The sequence below is a fragment of the Martes martes genome (genome assembly GCF_963455335.1).
Source record: "Martes martes genome assembly, chromosome: 15".
Classification (NCBI taxonomy): domain Eukaryota; kingdom Metazoa; phylum Chordata; class Mammalia; order Carnivora; family Mustelidae; genus Martes; species Martes martes.
This window is the reverse complement of record NC_137903.1, coordinates 44518876-44539223: the sequence shown is the minus strand read 5'-3', so window position 1 is coordinate 44539223 and position 20348 is coordinate 44518876. Positions and strand designations below refer to the sequence as shown.

At 39.3% G+C, this 20348-nt stretch overlaps 1 protein-coding gene across 2 annotated transcripts in view; it reads right to left on the bottom strand.

The window, feature by feature from the left end:
- The window catches only part of RASAL2 (RAS protein activator like 2), a 347599-nt gene extending 327749 nt beyond the window's left edge, over positions 1-19850 (bottom strand). For both annotated transcript variants that reach the window (XM_080825128.1, XM_080825129.1), the window contains exon 1: positions 19159-19850. In XM_080825128.1, coding sequence (XP_080681254.1) covers positions 19159-19360 — 202 coding nt within the window. In that variant the 5' untranslated portion in view covers positions 19361-19850. The remainder of the gene's footprint in view (positions 1-19158) is intronic.
- Positions 19851-20348: the final 498 nt, after the last annotated feature.

Genomic DNA, 20348 nt, shown 5'->3' with positions numbered 1-20348 from the left:
CTATGATTTCAGCACATTCTGAAACCAAAGCCAGAGATATCAAAAGAAAACCACAAACCAATATTTTCCCATAAATGTAGATAAAAAATTATTTAACATAATTTTAGTCAAATCAAAGAAACCAAGCAACACATAAAAAGGATAAGACTTGGCCAAGTAGGGTTTATGCCAGAATGGCAAGCTGGTTTCAAAAGTCAATGTAATTAGGGGCACCTGGGTGGCTCTGTCGGTTAAACATCTGCCTTTGGCTCAGGTCATGGTCCCAGGTCCTGGGTTTGAGCCACTTGCTGGGCACAGGGAGCCTGGTTCTCCCTCTCCCTCTGCTCCCCACTCCCACCCCCTGGCTCATGCTCTCTATCTCAGATAAAAATAAAATATTTTAAATGAAAATCAATGGAATCAATATTAAAAGATGAAAAGAGAAAAATATATATGATCATCTCAATAAAGAAAATGCATTTCACAAAAAAATTCAACATCCATTCCTGATTTAAAAAAACAAAAACAACCCTCTCAAGAAAGTAGGGATAGAAGAAAATGTCTTCAAAAATTGATAAAGGGCATCTACAGAAAAATAATAATTAAAAAAAAAGCTATCATCACACTTAAATAGTAAAAGACTGAAATTTTTCTTTTATTCTTTTTTTTTTTTTTTTAAGTAAGTTCTATGCCCAATGTGGGGCTTGAACGCGTGACCTAGAGATCAAGAGTCACATGCTCTACCGACTGAGCCAGCAAGGAGTCCCTGAAAATATTTCTCCTAAAATAGGAAAGGATGTCTGCTCCTATCCCTTCTATTAAGTATCATCCTGGAAATTCAAGCCAATGTAATCAGGCAAGAAAAAATAATAAAAGGTATCCTGACTGGAAAAGAAGTAAAACTGTCTTTATATGCAGACAACATATATGATTCCGTATACAGAAAAGCCAAATTAATCTACAAAAGAATCCCACTAGAAGTAGCAAATGAGTTTATTATCGAGTCTGTAGCCTATACGATGAAATGCAAAAATATATTATAGTTCCTTACACTAGCTGGAAATAACTGAATTATAAGTTTTAAAATCATACAATCTATAATATCATCAAAACTATGAAACAGGGGTAAATCTAACAAAAAATGTGCAAGACTGTATACTGAAAACTTTGTAGCGAGAAATTAACAACAAAATAGAGAGAGATGTACTGAACTGAAAGACTTGATATTATTAAGATATTAATCCCCCAGCAGACTGAATCTAAAATTTATACGGGCATGCAAAATGACCTAGACTAGCCAAAATGACTTCTTCTTTTTTCTTTGTTCGTCTTTTAAGATTTTAAAGATTTTTATTTATTTGGCAGAGACAGACATTGAGAGAGAGAACACAAGCAGGGGAAGTGGGAGAGGGAAAAGCAGGCTTCCTGCTGAGCAGGGAACCCGATGTGGGGCTCCATCGCAGGACTCTGAGATTATGACCAAAGCCAGAGACAGACGCTTAACGACTGAGCCACCCAGGTGCCCTCCTTCTTTTAAGATTTTATGTATTTATTTACTTGAGAGAGAGCGAGAGAGCATGCCTATGAGCAGGGATGGGAGGAAGTTGTAGAGGGGTAGGGAGAGAGATTAATCACAATCCTGAGATCACAACCTGAGCTGGAACTGACAGTCAGACATTTAACTGACTGAGCCATCCAGGCACCCTGGCCAAAATAACTTTAATTTTTTTTAAGATTTTATTTATTTATTTGACAGAGAAAGATCACAAGTAGCCAAAGAGGCAGGCAGAGGGGGAGGGGGGAAGCAGGCTCCCTGCTGAGTAGAGAGCCCAATGTGGGGCTCAATCCCAGGACCTTGAGATCATGACCTGAACCGAAGGCAGAGGCTTAACCCACTGAGCCACCCAGGTGCTCCCAAAATAACTTTTAAAAAGAAAAACAGGGCACCTGGGTGGCTCAGTGGGTTAAAGCCTCTGCCTTCGGCTCAGGTCATGATTCCAGGGTCCTGGGATGGAGCCCGGCCTTGGGCTCTCTGCTCAGCAGGGAGCCTGCTTCCCTTCCTCTCTCTCTGCCTGCCCTCTCTGCCTACTTGTAATCTCTGTCTGGGATCATGACCTGGATGGCTCAGTCGGTTAAGCATCTGCCTTCAGCCCAGGTCATGATCCCAGAGTCCTGGGATCAAGCCCTGTGTCAGGGCTCCCTGCTCAGCAGGGAGTCTGCTTCTCCCTCACCCTCTACTCCTCCCCACCCCCATTCATGCTCTCTCTCTCCCAAATAAATAAATAAATCTTTAAAATAAAAAAAAAAAATGCATGAACTGATCAGAACTCAAGACTATACCTCATTTCCCCAGCTACATTGTCTGTAGCTCAATAAAATCACAGATTTTGAAAAATTATAATCTATTAGTAGGAAAGAAGTTAAATTTCAGAACCAATTCACACACCTTACTATGGCATAAATCATCCTTTAATTCTCTGAGTCCTTGAAATACAAACTTCAGGATAGGTTTAAATTATAAAGCATATGTACCACAAGGATAGCCAGGTTCAAGAGGAACTAAGAGGAAAGCAGATAAGACCCATCAAGAGGCCACTGTTGGGTGCCTCGGTGGCTCAGTGGGTTGAGCCTCTGCCGTCCTCTCAGGTCACGATCTCAGGGTCCTGAGATCGAGTCCCATATCGGGCTCTCCGCTCAGCAGCTTCCCCCCGCCCCATCTCTCTCTCTGCCTGCCTCTCTGTCTACTTGTGATCTCTGTCAAATAAATAAATAAAATCTTAAAAAAAAAACTTTAAAAAATAATAATAAATAAATATAAAGAGGCCACTGTTCCAGGGCTTTTAGAGAAGAACATGTGAATTCTATAAATATCCTAAAATATCTGCTATCTGGCCAAACTCTGATCAATGTTTGGCCTTACCTGGCTCTATGAAAGTGGATCCTCTTTTTAGAATTTTTTTTTTTAAGATTTTATTTATTTATTTGACAGACAGAGATCACAAGTAGGCAGAGAGTCAGGCAGAGAGAGAGGAAGGGAAGCAGGCTCCCCGCTGAGCAGAAAGCCCGACTCGGGGCTCGATCCCACCTGGGATCATGACCTGAGCCGAAGGCAGAGGCCCCAACCCACTGAACCACCCAGGCACCCCTAGAATTATTAATATTGAAGTGGAGAGCCATCTGAAATGTAAATCCTGGAATAAATAAAGCTGCATCCCAGATGAATACAACTCATGGTTCTAAAGATGGTGTGGTCTCTTAGATTTTGGTATTCTCAGGGGCACCTGGGTGGCTCAGGTTATGTGGGATCAAGCCGTGCACTGGGCTCCCTGCTGGGCGGGAAGCCTGCTTCCCACTCTCCCACTCTCCCTGCTTGTGTTCCCTCTCTCCCTGTGTCTCTTTCTATCAAATAAATAAATAAAAATAAAATCTTTTTAAAAAATTTCAGTATTCTCAGTGGCTTGATCAAACAAACAACAGGACTAGAAAGGCATGCTTTTATTTAAAAAACAAACACATTTCCTATTTATTATTACTGTTAAAAATACATAAATTTCAGATAGCTTGGAGACTTAAACTTTTTTAAATATAGAAATATCATAGGGTGCCTGGATGGTTCAGTTGGTTAAGCATTCAACTCCTGATTTCAGCTCAGGTCATGATCTCAGAGTCGTGAAATCAATGCCCCCATTGGGCTCCACGCTAAGCACGGAGCTTGCTTAGGATTCTCTCTCTTCCCTCTGCTCCTCCCCCTTCCCCACCATGTGCTCTCTTTCTCTAAAAAAAAGAAAAGAAAGAAATATCACACTATTCACCCACATAGTTTTCTCAAGTTGTATACAGTTAATAAAACTTGGACAATTCTACAAAGATATTCTGTAACATCATAACATCCAAAGCATATCCAGCAGATCAAATGTCATTAGTTTACAGTTATGGTGGTATATAAAACTTGTAGGTAAACTACGGGTTCAAGGTTCAAATGAACAAACATCACACTTTATGCTTTTTATAATAACAGTTTGAATTTTTTATAGGTGAGAAGCCAAATTATATAGTAGTTAAGAACATAACTCAAGAGGGAACTGCTTGGATTCAAATCCTCCATCAGCCACTTATTTGCTATACACCATGAGCAAGTTCCTTTACAACTCCATGCCTCTGATTCCTCATCAACAAAATGAGGGTAATAAAAGTATTTAATTCATAGGGCATTCATGAAGATTAAATAAATTCACAGGCATAAAGCACCCAGAACTGTGCCTGGCTCATAATAAGCACCCAGTAAGTTTTACTTTGTCACTACTGTTGTTGTTATAATTCAGCTCATGATTGGCACTGTTACTAGAGTTAAGATTAATATATAGGATAATTAATGCTATCACTGACAATTAAAAAAATACGAATATATCTACTAAGAAGTAATATAAAACAAGAACTTGAAAAGACAGTTTTCCAAATAAAATCTAAAAATGGTCAATAAACACATGAAAAGATACTCAACATCACTTTTCATTAGGGAAATGAAAATCAAAACCACAATTAGATACTTCACACCTACTAAGATGGCTATAATAAAAAAGGATGGAAAATAACAGTAAAAAAGTGTGAGCAATAATGTGGAGACACTGGAACCCTTGTGCATTACTAGCAAGAATATAAAATGGTACAAATACTGTGGAAAAGTATGGCTGTTCTCAAAAAGGTAAACAGAACTACCACAAGATCCAACAATTCTACTCTTAAGTATATATCCAAAAGAACTGAAAGCAAGTTCTCAATGAGATATTTGCACACCAGTGTTCACACAAGCATTATTCACAACAACCAAGAGGTGCAAACAAGCCAGTATCCACAAAGAGATGAATAAACAAAATGTTATATACACTTATAATGGAATGTTATTTGGCCATTAAAAGAATGAAATTTTGATACAAACTATAAGGATGATACATGTCACCTTGAAGACATTATGTTTAGTGAAATAAGCCAGACACAGAACGACAAATACTGTATGATTCTACTTATATGAAGTACCTAGAACTGACAAATTAATAGAGACAGGAAGTAGAATAGAGATTACCAGGAACCAGTGGGAGGGGGAAAAGGACAGTTATTGTTTATCAGGTAAAGAGTGTTTGTTGGGAATAACAAAAAAATTTTGAGTATAGATAGTGTTACACAACATTGTGACTGTATTTTTAAAAATAACTTTTTTAAGATTTTGTTTTTAAGTAATCTCTATACCCAACGTGGGGTTCAAACTTACAACCCCAAGATCAAGAGTCCCATGATCCATGGCCTAAACCAGCCAGGTGCCCCAGGGCTGTATTTGAATTGCACACTTAGAAATTGTTAAAATGAAATTTAGTGCATATATTTTAATACACACACACAAAGAATCTGTTGGTTATTCTACTGAGCATTTTCACTTTTATTGCTGCAGTTCACCAATGAAAAGCTCAATATCCATTTTTGTTTGTTTGTTTTTAAGATTTTATTTATTCATTTGACAGACAGAGATCACAAGTAGGCAGAGAGGCAGGCAGAGAGAGAGAGAGAGAGGAAAGGAAGCAGGCTCCCTGCCAAGCAGAAAGCCTGACTCAGGGCTCGATCCCAGAACCCCGAGATCATGACCCCAGCCGAAGGCAGAGGCCTTAACCCACTGAGCCACCCAGGTGCCCCTCGATATCCATTCTTAACTACGTAACTCTGAAAGAGGCAGAGAAGCGTAAGACCTACTGTTAAATTCTAAAACAACTTAGAAAAGAATTAAAATGCTACTTCAAACAACTTGTGATACATTTTAACACAAATATATTAAATTGGAAACAGTAACTATGAACTTAGATAATAAAGATAGAGTATCTTTCAAAAAAAAAAAAAAAAAGGAAAGGTATTGGATTGGAACTCAGATTCTGGCCTTACCCAGATTCTAATCTTACTTCGCCAAGAATCTTTAAAGTAGGAGCACCTGGGTGGCTCAGTGGGTTAAAGCTTCTGCCTTCTGCTCAGGTCATGATCCCAGGATGCTGGCATGGAGCCCCGCATCGGGCTCTCTCTGCTCAGTGGGGAGCCTGCTTCCTCCTCTCTCTCACTCTGCCTGCCTCTCTACCTACTTGAGATCTCTGTCAAATATATAAATAAAATCTTTAAAAAAAAAAAAAAAGAATCTTTAAAGCATTAATTTTTTCATGATTACCCCCCCCCCAAAATAAAGACTTAACCATCTTTCATAAATTTGTTGAAAGAGAAAAAAGCAGGGTATTCGAGATTGCAGGGAAAAAAAATTTTACAAAAACATAATTTTATACAATATGTTTACAAGTAAATGGAATAACATTACTTTATATAAGACAAACATCATTGTTAGTTAAGTTTCAGAAAAAGAAAGATTGGTCAACAGATAGAACATAGTAATATCTCTTGAAGGTGACCCTCTGGCCTGACTATCAAGGTATATACCAAAAACACAACCTAGGGGCGCCTGGGTGGCTCGGCAGGTTAAAACCTCTGCCTTCGGCTCAGGTCATGATCCCAGGGTCCTGGGATCGAGCCCCGCACTGGGCTCTCTGCTCAGGAGGGAGCCTGTTTCCCTTCTCTCCCTCAGCCTGCCTCTCTGCCTGCTTGTGAGCTTCTCTGTCAAACGGATGAATAAAATCTTTAAAAAAAAAAACAAAAAACACAACCTAAAGTGCAAGTAACTAAATAAAAAATTTCCTCTTAAGACTTTCTGACTTATACAAAACAGCAAGAAATATGGCCCTATCAAATCTTCTGTATTACCCTTCTATTTTAATAGGAATCACCAGATGATGCTGTTCTTTCTTAACTGTGTTATCAAGGTAGATTTAAAAAGCAGGCATATAAATCTTCATTTCTATAAAAAGGAAAACCATGAAGTTTGTATGAAGCCAGAAAATACTATAGAGTCTTTTCTTAGATACCGAAACATGTCTTTTGTTAGTAGAAATTGTCTTGGCCATCTTTTTCAAGGTCTGTTTGTTGCTACAAGCTAATCAATCACCAACACCTGGGCAAAACTAGCCCATTCTAAAATAGGAACATGCATTAGAAAGGTCTTGGGTTTCCTCATTCAGAAGCATTCCTGAAATTTACAAATACAAAGACTCAGTGCGTTAAGCCTCTGCCTTCGCCTCAGGTCACGGTGTCAGGGTCCTGGGATCCAGCCCCTAGCCCTGTACCGGTCTCTCTGCTCAGCAGGGAGCCTGCTTCCCCTCTCTCTCTGCCTCTCTGCCTACTTGTGATCTCTCTCTCTGTCAAATAAATAAAATCTTAAAAAAAAAAAAAATTGCATGTATTGAAGTCTAAGGGAATCATGGGAGCAAGATATTTATATTTTATACCGTGCCCAAATTTAATTCAATCAAAATTTCCTACAAGCCTTCACAGTATTAACTAAATACAGGATTCCTAGTTTCACTCTCAAACTGTTCTACAACATTGTCAAAAGTTAAACTTTGTTCCTTTCTAAGTTTGCTCCTTTCTGACTTAGTAAAGCAAGCTTATGATTATACATTACATGCTAAATAAAACAGCTAAATGATTGAAGAAAATGTGGGTATGATTCCAACTATACAGAATTCTGGAAAAGGGGGGCGCCTGGGTAGCTCAGTCATTAGGCGGCTGCTTTTGGCTCAGGTCATGATCCCAGGGTCCTGGGATCGAGACCCACATCGGGCTCCCTGCTCTTCGGGAAGCCTGCTTCTCCCTCTCCCACTCCCTCAGCTTGTGTTCCCTCTCTCACTGTGTCTCTCTCCATCAAATAAATAAATAAAAACTTTAATTAAAAAAAAAAGAATTCTGGAAAAGGCAAAACTATGGCGACAGAAAAAATATCAGTGGTTGCCATAGGGTAGGGGGTAGGGATATAGAGAGATGACTAAACAGAGCACAGAGGATAAAGAGCAGTGAATATTCTGTAGGGGGGCACCTGGCAACTCAGCAGATGGAGCACTCAACTCTTGATCTCAGGGTTATGAGCTTGAGCCCCATGTTGGTATAGAGATCACTTAAAAAATAAAATCAAAAGAGAGAAAGGAAGGAAGGGAAAGGAAAGAAAGAGAGGAAGGAAGAAAGAAAGGAAGGTAGTCTGATTCTGTATGATACTGGAAGAGGGATACATGCCACTCATTTGTCCAAATCCACAGAATATATACACCAAGTTCACTAATATGAACTACAGACTTTGTGTGATAATGATGTATTAATATGGGCTCATGAACTGTAACAAATGAGCCACTCTAGTCAGAGATGTTGATATTTGGGGAGGTTATGTCGGGACAAGGAATATAAGGTAAATCTCCATACCCTCCTCTCAATTCTGCTATGAATCTAAATCTGCTCTAAAAAAAAGTCCTAAAAAAAAAAAAAAACTTTGGTTAATTGGTTAATTAATGGTCTATATAAACTGATTTTCCAGAGTCTACTCCATTTTCCCTACCTTTTTTTTTCAGTTAATTGTATCATTAATGTTAGTTCTTGTTGCCATTCCTTGAATTAGGCTTTGTTTGACATAATAAACCTCCCTAGAATGTACCTAAATTAAACCCATGCTAAAACTTCAGTCCTTAACACAGTACTATACAAGGCATATAACTTAGTCATTCATCCAGCTAAAACTAAGTGAATTTATATATTCAAACCGTGTTCAAAAGAATTTTCATGAATGTCACTTCCTTCTTAATACTCTGAGAAACAAAAAAAAGAAGGAGGACACCAACAGCTGAGATGAAAGCCAGCAACTATGTTCTTAGAGTATTTGAACCATTATGTGTCTATGTAAGGTTATTTCAGTTGGAGCCTAACATAGTATAAATAAAGCCACAATCATGGATTTGACCCCAACTGCTTTGACTCTATACTCATGCTCTTCCCTCTTTCATTTGGAAATATAGCATTAATGAAAAGGAATACCACTGGGAAAAAAACTCCATTTTTTGAAGGCAGTGTTATTACCACTAGAATTCTGAGGGCTTTTAATACATGCTAAAACAATGCTTGAGGCACTACATGACATCTATGTAAAAATACTTCAATATATTAAAAGTAGCAATACAGAAGTAGGATTTAAATTATAAGCCATAATCTCATATATTTGTGGTAGGAATTGCTTTCCAGGAGGGTCACACCAATTTGGCACCAAGTCTCGGGCCTTTAAAAACATACTCTTCTAGGAATTCAGCCTAAGGAAACAGTCAGAAATTCAATTTAAAGACTTGTACACAAAGACATTGAATAGACTATTAATATAAAATTTGGGAAAATGTTAACGTCTAAAACAGGATAATGGTTAAATAAGTTATGTTAAATTATATTCATTAACAAATATTTTCATATTATAAAGGCTTAGTAATAAAACAGTGTGATACTGACACATCAGTATAGACAGACCAATAGAAAAGAGTAGAAAATCTTGAAAGAAACTAAAATATAAATGGTAGTCTATCAAAGGATAAACTTTTTTTTTTTTTTTTAATTCATTTGACAGAGAGAGATCACAAGTAGGCAGAGAGGCAGGCAGAGAGAGAGAAGGTAAGCAGGCTTCCCGCTGAGCAGAGAGCCTGATGTGGGACTCTCAGATCATGACCCCAGCTGAAGGCAGAGGATTAACCCACTGAGCCACCCAGGCGTCCCTATCAAAGGATAGAGAAGTCATCTTAAATCAGTGGAGAAAAGATGGGTTACTCAACAAATGGTGTTAGGACAACTGGAAAGCCATTTTTTAAAAAATGAAATTGTATCTATATCTCATACCTTATAGCAGGATGAATTCCAAAGATTTAAGTGTAAAAAATGAAAAGAATACTTCATAAACCATGAAGAATTATTTTATAACCTCAGAAGAGGAAGGGCCATACTAACTATAACGTAAAAACAAAAAGCCATAGAAGACAAGATGGATACATTCAAATGCATGAAAATAATTTTCTTATAGAGAGGGAAAGAAAAGACAAATGAAAATACTGGCAATTCATTACAGATAAAAGCCTCCTTATTTAATAAGAAGTTCCTACACATCACTAGGAAAAAAAATCCAACAACCCAATAAAAATGGGCAGAAGATATATATAATTCACAGAAAAAGATACATTTAAATGGCTCTGTAAGATATTCAATGTAAGAGAAATGAAAAATTAAACTAAATCTATTTTTATCAATTAGATTGTCATATTCAAAAATTCTTGATAATTCCCTATGTGTAGAGAGAGGGGCACTCTCACACACTGTTGGCGAAATATAGTTACAACCTACAACAAGAGCAATTTGGGAATATCTTTCAAAACTACAAGTACACGTATCTTTGACCTATCGATTCTATAAATTTTTCTTACAAAAACATTCATACACAAGCAAAATGGCTTATATTCAAGATTATTCACTGCATTATCACTTGTACCAGCAATACTTGGGGACTGGTTAAATAAATTATGATTCATTCAGGCATTATGCAGCTACAAAAAGAATGAGGAACTGCTTTACAAACTGACAGGAAACTATGTCAAAAATATATTAGTAAGTGCATAGAGAGGGGATGTGAGGCAGGAATAACACAAGGTGCAGATAAATTCTTATAATGGGTTATCATTTATGTAAAAAAGGAGAAAAAAGCAATACACACAGTAAAAAATATGATAATATCAATTCAGATATAAAGCAATTAACAACTGGCTCCAGACCCCCAGAACTCCCAGCCAACTTCCTTTGAGGGTCTGCTCCAGTCCATTCACTAACCTTGAAAAAAAAAAAAGACCTTGCATCTTTGAGAACGAAATTTCTTGGACCCCACTCTTCGTGGAGGTTTTTTTTTTTTTTTTTTTTTAAGATTTTATTTATTTATTTGACAGAGAGAGAGACAGTGAGAGAGAGAATACAAGCAAGGGGAATGGAAGCAGGCTTCCCGCAGAGCAGGGAGCCCGATGCAAGCAGAGAGCCTGATGTGGGACTGAACAGGACCCTGGGATCATGACCTGAGCCAAAGGCAGACGCTTAAGGACTGAGCCACCCAGGCGCCCCCCTGGTGGAGTTTTTACATATCCATCTACTTATCTGTTTCTCTGGGCAGGGAACAGGTATGGGAGGATACATAAGAATTTCAGACATTTATTGTGTGGAGTGAACAATGATTGCCTGCCAGATGGTAAGTAAGGGGTATGCAGGAGGAGAGAGGCCTCACAGAATATCCTTTTACATCTTTTGAATACTGAACGATGGAAATGTTTATCTGTATTTTTAATTAGTGCTCACTTCGGCAGCACAGATATATTTTTTAATTAAATTTAAAAACAAAAATATATTTGAATAAGTTTTAAACATTTTTAAAAACCTAAGAAAATACACTGTTAGAAACAAGGGAGGATTTAAAGTATATGCAATATGACAGCAAATACATACAAAAAAGTCCATTTTGGGGGGCGCCTGGGTGGCTCAGTTGGTTAAGCCTCCACCTTCAGCTCGGGTCATGATCTCAGGGTCCTGGGATCTAGCACCATATCGGGCTCTCTGCTCAGCGGGGAACCTGCTTTCCCCTCTCTCTCTGCCTGCCTCTCTGCCTACTTGTGATTTCTTGCTCTGTCAAATAAATGAATAAAATCTTTAAAAAAAAAAAAAGTACATTTTTGCACACAAAAGACAAGTATAAAATACAACAAAATATTAAAAACATAGTTATCTCTGAGAAGTGTAATTATAGGTCACTTTAATTTTCTTTGATTTTCCTATAATTCAAATTCTTTACATTAAGCACTACCATATCCATAAGAAAAAAGGTATTAATTTTTTAATGATATGAATCAGAGAAGTCAGAAATTAAAATACAAGGCAGAAACTTATTAGGTATTATCCGGGTTTCTAAGCATCATAAATGAAATATTCAAATTTCCTTAAAACATTATTTCCAATTACAGAATAAAGAATTTACAGATAAAAAATTTAGAGATGAAAAATATCTAACCTGTCCTCTGCTCTACTTCTTAAGAATCACACTATGAGATTATTCTCATCCTCCTTCCTGGATGTTTTGTCCATTTTTGTTTTCTGTTACCTAGGTAATGGTACTTCCAGCATTTCCCTTAAAGACTGTGAAACTAACAATCTGGTATTTCTCACTGTCATGTTCTCCTGACCTTCAGCTTTGAAAGGCCATCTCCCTAAGGGAAAGCAGTAAGATCTAGAAGCTAAAACAGGAGGCTGAGGAATCTGAGGTTAGAATTCTAATCCTGACAAACTGTGGAATTTGTCTCCAATTTTGGGAACAAGCTAAACTTCCTGATCCAGTTTCCTTAATGAGGTAACTTAAAGGATTGTTTTGAAAATATTTAGGACTATCAACTTTGAAGTTTCTTTTTAACTATTCTTTTGAATTTTGTTTTCTTGCCTTATGTCAAATATTTTCCTTTGTAAATTTTTGCTCTCCTGAACAGTATCTGCAAGTATTACCAATCTTTTAGACTTGGGAGTTGAGTAAAGGGTACTTTTAGAAAGCCCACTAAAAATGACACAATGGGAACAGAACTTAAGCAGTGTTGAAGACAATTTATGGAGGCATAAGAATGCAACCAGGATCTACATTGGACTCTTTAGAGCAAAGATGACTCAGGCAACTAATGAATGTAACTAACACTTGGTGGGAAGGCAAAACTCAGATTCCTAACATCCAAACCTACTATAGAGATAAGGAAGATGATAACCTCCGTATTACAGCCCAGCAAATGAAATTTTGTCATGCCTTGAAGCGTTCAATTTTTATTTCTTTTGTTTACGGTAGACCCACTGACAGACACCTCTTTACTACCTGGACCTCAGCATATCTTCTTCTCTACCTCTTGCACATCAGGTACTTCCTGATGGCTGCCTTCTCATTAGAAAATAAGCTACATTAAATTTGTAAAGGGTTCTCTACCTACAGGTCTTGCAAAGCACTTGATAGCCTTTGGGAAGAAAGATGTTTTTACAAACATCAGAGGGCAATTATCCCTCTGCCAAGACAGGGTGAAGCAATTTCAGTAGTGCCCTCAGCACACTTCAAACTCCTCCTCCTGGTTAACAAGACCAAACACCTCTCTTGTTACTTAAAAGTTATTACAATAGGGAGGGACTAGGGAGCAGACAACTGAATTTTTTCTGGATTAACTCAGGCATTAGTTGAATGCTTTTTTGTGGCTCACCTACTTTAAAAGGTGATCAAATCACTCTGTGCTACTGAAAAGAGCAACTGCAAAGAACAATTACATAAACCCTCTGGTTCAACTTACCTCATCCTTCTTTCTAATGAAAGAAAGCATTAGAAACCACTGCCTTGCTACCACTTCCTTAGTAATCTCAGTAAAACCTACTTGCTTGGTCATGTGAATTCCTTTTTTTTCCTTAGCAAATCAGAGAAATTTATTTCATTCAAAATAATGAGACACAATTGTACATCATTTTTTTTAGAGTACATGCACTGAATTTTATGATGTAGAAAAGATAAAGGCACTCCTTGTAAGTGAACTATTCTCAAACAGGTGCATTCTAGAACTTTGCATTATTTATGTCAGAAAATCTGTACATATCCTCAATTCCATACCTATAATTCCTAAATCCGAAAAGGTCTGAAAAGACTTTCTTGGGGCGCCTGGGTGGCTCAGTGGGTTAAAGCCTCTGCTTTCGGCTCAGGTCATGATCCCAGGGTCCTGGGATGGAGCCAGCTCTCTGCTTAGCAGGGAGCCTGCTTCCCCCCACCCCCTCTGCCTGCCTCTCTGCCTATTTGTGATCCCTGTCAAATAAATAAATAAAATCTTCTTAAAAAAAAAAAAAAAACCACTTTCTTCATAACTTGTTTAGCAGTAAAATGTGACCTTCACTGACATAACACTATTTATAGTCTTATACCATACTTAGTGTAGATTTTTACTTAACCATAGGAATATTAATATGATTGATTCCTGGATGTTTTTCCAGACCCCACTAAGGGGGTTATGTCACTGTATATATATCATTTTTCTACAATCAAAAAAAATTTAAATTCTGAAATACTCTAGTCTTAATGATTATGGAAAAGAGATTATAATTGTATAGTTCTGTTCTTCAAAAATATTTTCATTCTTTGAAAATGAAATAGCATAGCAACAAACCAACACGACAGAGGGTACAAAAATACGAAGATATGATAAAGGAAATTATCCATATCTCTAACACTAACAGAACACAAAATTTAAACGAGATATACAAATTTTCTCTCAAAGGAAAAAAGAGGGGGCTATATGAAATCAATGTAACTTAAAACAAACTATATTCCCAGGCATTCTCGATAATTCTCTCTTGTTTCAGTGAACTGTCTATGCCTAATATACATAAAATATATTGGGAAATTAACATATCAGCATTCAAAGCTAATGTCACATCCTAAGTACTGAACTCAAGCTTACAATCCCAAGAATTGTTAAAATATTAATAATCATTATAAAAGTTCAATTAATAGAATTTGAGGAAATTAAAACACTTAAGTAACATGAACATGTTTTGGGATGTACTTGGTACACATTCACTGATATTCTTTTTTTTTTTTTTTTTTTTTTAAAGATTTTTATTTATTTATTTGACAGACAGAGATCACAAGTAGGCAGAGAGGCAGGCAGAGAGAGAGGAGGAAGCAGGCTCCCTGCTGAGCAGAGAGCCCGATGCGGGACTCGATCCCAGGACCCTGGAATCATGACCTGAGCCGAAGGCAGAGGCTTCAACCCACTGAGCCACCCAGGCGCCCCATTCACTGATATTCTTAAAGCAATCAGCTAGAGCAGACAAAACTTGGTTGAACAATTTCATTCACCACACACTAACACACAAAAAGAGTCAAGCATGGGGTACATATTTAAGATATGTAAGAATGAGTGATTCACTGAGAATATTCAAAGTTAATTATGTTAAGAACATTCCTTACAAGGCCAGTGAATTAGTGATATCTAATTCATACTGGACCAAAAGGAAACAACTTTCTGGACTTGTTACTGATTACAATGCTTTAAGTAAATATAATGGCATATTCTCTAAAAACACAACGAAACATATCTTATTCTTTGTCCTAATTCATGAAACATAAGCAAAACTATTTACTACAAACAAGGAAAACTGCTCCCCATCAACTCATATCAAGTTCATGAGAAATTCTTACCAAATTTTCATTGTCACATTTCCAGAATTATATGGTATATGATGCAGTATGATTAATTCTTTTTCTGTTCTGCTTACTGAAATAGTACCAGCCTTTAGAAAATTTCCAGCAGATTCCTATCAGTCAATAAATAAGCTATACACTAGCTTAATGGTAAGCAATAATGCTGATGTTATTTATTTTATTAAGTGAATATTTTAGATAAGTCCTACTTACACTATTAAAATCAAAACCATATGATTTCTTGGTGAGGACTTTAGTGTGATAACTGTATTTCCCCTCTAGCTATCTGAGTGTACATCTGTGCATACACTTGTAGACCTGTTGTGCTGATGGGTGCAAAGCTCCAATGCAATCGCTACCAGAGACCGGTATCTTCAATTCCTCCCAGTGTCCTGCACTCGCCATCCATTCATGGTAAAGTAGTTAATTTTAATGTTCTCATTGTTTACCAGAAAGCACAGACAGTGAGGCTGGCTTTGCCGCTCCCGTTTCCTTTTGCTAGGCGGCTGTGCTTTTTCAGCCAATTGACTTTGCTTTGAGGCTATAAATATCTGAAAAATGTTCTGCATTTGATGCTCTTGGATTCTGCATCCATATTTAGCTGTTTGTGGCATGCCTTTGTTTAAGCTACTCTGCCACCCATACAATCAGTCAGGTTGAGATCTGGATGGTCAAAGGACACATGGCTCAACATTCAACAGACACTAACTATGAGCAAGGTACCAATCTGCTAGACACGGTGACAATGAAGGGGGTGGCAAGACAGGAATACAAAGACAAACAAGACAGACTTCCTGGTATCAAACATTTTATAGTCTTGACAGGGCATGGGCACGACTTATTATAAAACTGTAATGAACCAAATGAAGCATTTTACAACTAAAAGAAAACGAGGGATAGGGCAGGATAGCTATGTCTCAAAGATAGGCATTTGTGTTTTAAATATACATCTACCTATTATAAAGCTCTGACAAATTCCAGAAAAAGTTTTCCAATCCTGGCAACACACAGAACTCTGAATATATGTATTATCAACAAAATAGTCAATAACAAGCTCAAAACAGGGCCTAGTCTTCGAATTTCATGAGGCAAACTAATAAAATATTATTTCCCAAAGTTTCTGTTAAGGTATTCAGGTTGGGGGGTTGTTATTGCTGTTTGTTTGCAAGTTGATTTCAAACATAAATATATGGTAGAGGATGTGAATCATAGCCAGAAGCCAGGAGCACTTAATACAGCTCCTTACTTTGTACCCTTTTAAATCCACATGGCTATTTCAGGCTAGTACTTAAAACTGAATAAGCTTTACCTGAGCAAGATCCCCATTTCCCCCACCTTCCTATCTTGTCAAAACATTCCAAACAAATATACATCTGCCCTTAACATTCCTGCTTTCACAACTAAGTTCACTGACCTTTTGATAAAAGTGCTCCCCAGAAGTCCCTGACAATCATGATTTAAACTCATTAAGGGCTTGCCTATCCCCAAGAGTCAGTCTGGAATTGGTAGGCCAAGTTATAGGTGAAATAATAGCGCAGGCCACAGAATCAGACAACTCCACAGTTAAAATGGACCACAGATACCAATTAGTCTAGATTCTCCATTTATGTAGAAACCTAGAGCCACAGAGTTAAAATTACTTAGCCAAAGTTAGACAACTAATTTGTGGCAAAGAGAGAATGAAAACCCCGGTTCTCAATTCCCAGTTGTATACTCTAGATTAGGTTCCCAGTTTCTGAATTTCTTTTAAAAACAATTAGACTGCACTCATAAAAGCTGGCTTAAATTGTGCAGAAGAACCTAAACATTCCAAAACAATCAGAATTTGAACACACAAAACAAACAGGTAAACAAGAAAAAAAAAACAAAAAACAAAACGAACTAGTGTTTTCCAAACTGATTTTCTACATTCAATTATTTTTACTTCAAAGCTTTTCAAAGAATTATGCAATAGGCAACTTAAAAACTAGCTAAGGACACAGAAAAGTCAAGAATCATTCAGATAGTTTTGGAATATTTACATCAAACTGAAGACAACAAAGTAGTATCCAGGAAGAACTTCCTTAGAGGAAGGAAAGTAGTAGTACTAAACAGTAAATAAAAACAACATCTGGTTATTGATAGGGAAGACAAAAAAGTTACAATGCACTGGAAAGTCTGCAACTTGACACTGAAACGAACAGTACCTATGAGTAGAGAATATATGTATGTATACTTATCCATACACTTAAGAATATCCACATATTTTTTTGTGTATATACACACATCCCCCCCACAAATCTACCCCTAAAAATGGACAACAAAAACATGCACATATTTTTATGGGTTTCATGCAAAAACAATAATTTATGCTAGGTCTGGAATACAGAGACAAAATAGTTTTGGACACTGAAATACCAAATTATCATATATTCTTGCAGTAGCATAGCCCCTATCTCTAACTGTATGTAAAAAACAATGTGCTGAAGAAGTATGTCAAAATAAAAAGGAGGATACGATGGGAAAATGTAACTACAATATACTCTAATTCAAGCTTATTTGCAGATTCTCATCAACCTTTGCTATAAGCTATCAGATAAGTGGGACCAGCAGGTGGATGGAAAATCAGGCACTAAAGTTTTTAATTTGCTGAGAATGAATTGGGTGACCTTGCATCATCTCCTACTTCTTTGCTTTAATTCTTTCGGGTACTTAGAATAACATAAAAAACCATGTATAAACATCAAGCAAAATATAAAGTGGAACATATATAAATCCTTAAGAACTGGTTATAAGACCTATAGGATTTTTAGAACTGAAGGAGCCATTAAGAGATTATTTAATCCAATTCATTCATTTTACAGATGAAGAATCAGAGGTTAAAAAAAAAAGCGATCCCAAATCACATAGCCACTTTATTGTCAGAACCAAGACAAAACCTCAAATCTGTGGATTCCTTGTTCTGTGATCTTTCTGATAGTGATGGACTTGAAGTCTTGAAATGAACTATCTAGAGAGATAACTTCTAAATCTTGATCACTCCTGAATAGTAAAAATATACCCTCTTCTGAAGGATGAAGAAAAAAAGCATAATGTACGTGATCACTACAGGCTTAGATTGCACATGACTGGAGGATAACATCTTAACCTTTTCTTTGATCCCAGGTGCTTCAAATTTGCCCTCTTATATTCAGCCACATCACTAATGTCTTGTGTTCACGTGAGCTAAGTGATAAACATCTTGACGTTTTAATATTTTGCAAAGCCACAGCTCAGTCCTGAATTCCAGGCTATAAATCCTTGGGCTATGAGTTTTCCAAACCAGCATGGGTTTAATGCTGCCACAAGGCTCACCCTAATAGAATCTCATCATTCAGTTTTAATTAAAGAGGTGGTTGCTAGGAATGCAGAAAGGGAAAGTTTTAGTGTGTTCATCACTTTTAACTTGCTGAGTAGCAACCCAGTCACTTTACAAAGAGAACCAGAAACAATAGTGCAATCTGACACAATCCACACCCCTTGGACTAAGTGGTTGCCTTTGGGAGAATGAGGTTCAGAAAGAGGTTATAGATTAGTCTGTTTCCACCACATAAATATTTTTTGTTATTCTATTTTATTTTATTATCTTATCCACTGCTAAGCTATTTCATAGTATCTTGGGTTTCCAGCCTTGTCTCACTCAAGAAAAAGAAGTGAAACTCTGTTCGCTGAATTTCAGGGTGTGTTCCATCAGACCTCCTTGAAATCGGTTGACAGCTCCCTCGAAGTTATCACCTAATTATGAAGTCTGCATAGCTCAACTCTACCTTAAACTTCCTGCAGGTGTCTGAAAAGGTCCAAAGACCGTACTGGATGACATCTCTCGGCTCAAGCGCTAGTCTGGAGAAACTTGTCAGAAACGCACGCCAGAACAAAAAGCAATGTAGGAAACTGACCCAGGAAGGATGGGGACTGAGAATAGGACTTGAGACTAGGGATGAATTTCAGCCAGAGCAAAAACACCAGCCTCTAGAATGGCCTGTGGTCCTTACCGTACACCCGCACCCAGCTCTGTTGCTGGCACACGGACTCCAGAAGGATCCGATCCAACATGCCACCAGCCACGGCCCCACCGACTGGGACAACCGCTTCCAGCTCCTCCGGGGGTAGCGGCGAGTCAGACTCCAGTCCTGGGAACATCTCCGGCCAGGACAGCGCCTCCGCGGCTCCTCCGGACGACGGGGAGAGCTCCATGGTGCCCCGGAGGGACAAGGCGGCGGCGGGGCGGGCGCGCGACTCCGCGCCCTGCCTGCGGGAAGGGGAGGAGGAGAGCGCAGCGGCGGGGGCAAGGACCCGAGCGGCAGCCGGCACCAACGCGGCTCACCTCCTTCCCCGCCGCCCACTGCCCGCGGCTCGGGCGCTGCAGCCCACCTGCAGCCGGCGGGCGGGACCCAGGCCAGGAGGCGGATCCAGCGTGGCCCCGGCCGGGGGTGGGTCCGGCTCAGGTGTGGGTCCCTCCCGGGAGGGTACGTGGAAGGACCCGGGAGGGGCGGCTCGCCCGCCTGCCCCCGCGGAGCCGCCTTCCTCAACCCCCGCCGGCGTCTCTAGCGGCCAGACCCGGCTGGAGCTTGGAGCCGGGGATGGAGTGGGGCCGGGCAGGGCAGGGCTGGGGGCGTCGCCGCCAGGGGCCGCCCCCTCTGACCGGCTCCCGCCGCCGCCGCCGCCGCCGCCGCCTCAGAGCCTCGGAGTGTCCGCTCCCTCAGGGAAGGGGGGCGGTGGCCCCGGGTTCTCGCCCGCCAGTCCTCGGCCCCCACCCCAGGAATGAGCCGGCCCGCCCCCCTAACTCTCAGGCCACGGCTCCCGCCGCGGCTCCGGCTCCGGCTCCGCCACCGATCCCACAAGCCCGGCAGCCGCGGCGGCGGCAGGCGGCATCCCAGGGTGATAGGCCGGAGCAATCGAGGGCCGAGGGCTGGGCCGCGTGTGCAATCGAGTAACGAAGCGGAGGAGGAACTGCCACCAAAGGCAGGAAAAATCGGACACCGAATTATTCATCTGGCCAGTCCCGCCTACTTTCTAAAGACCCTCTACCCGACCGCCCAGCAGCGCGCGGTACGGGTCTCCTGAGCTGCAGCAAAAGCGGGGACGGCGTGGGGAGGCGGGGAGGAGAAGGGGTGCGGGAAATTTGAAAAGAAAGGAAAAGAGGTTCCCTTCCCCTCTTTCCACCTCTTTCCCTTCATGCAGT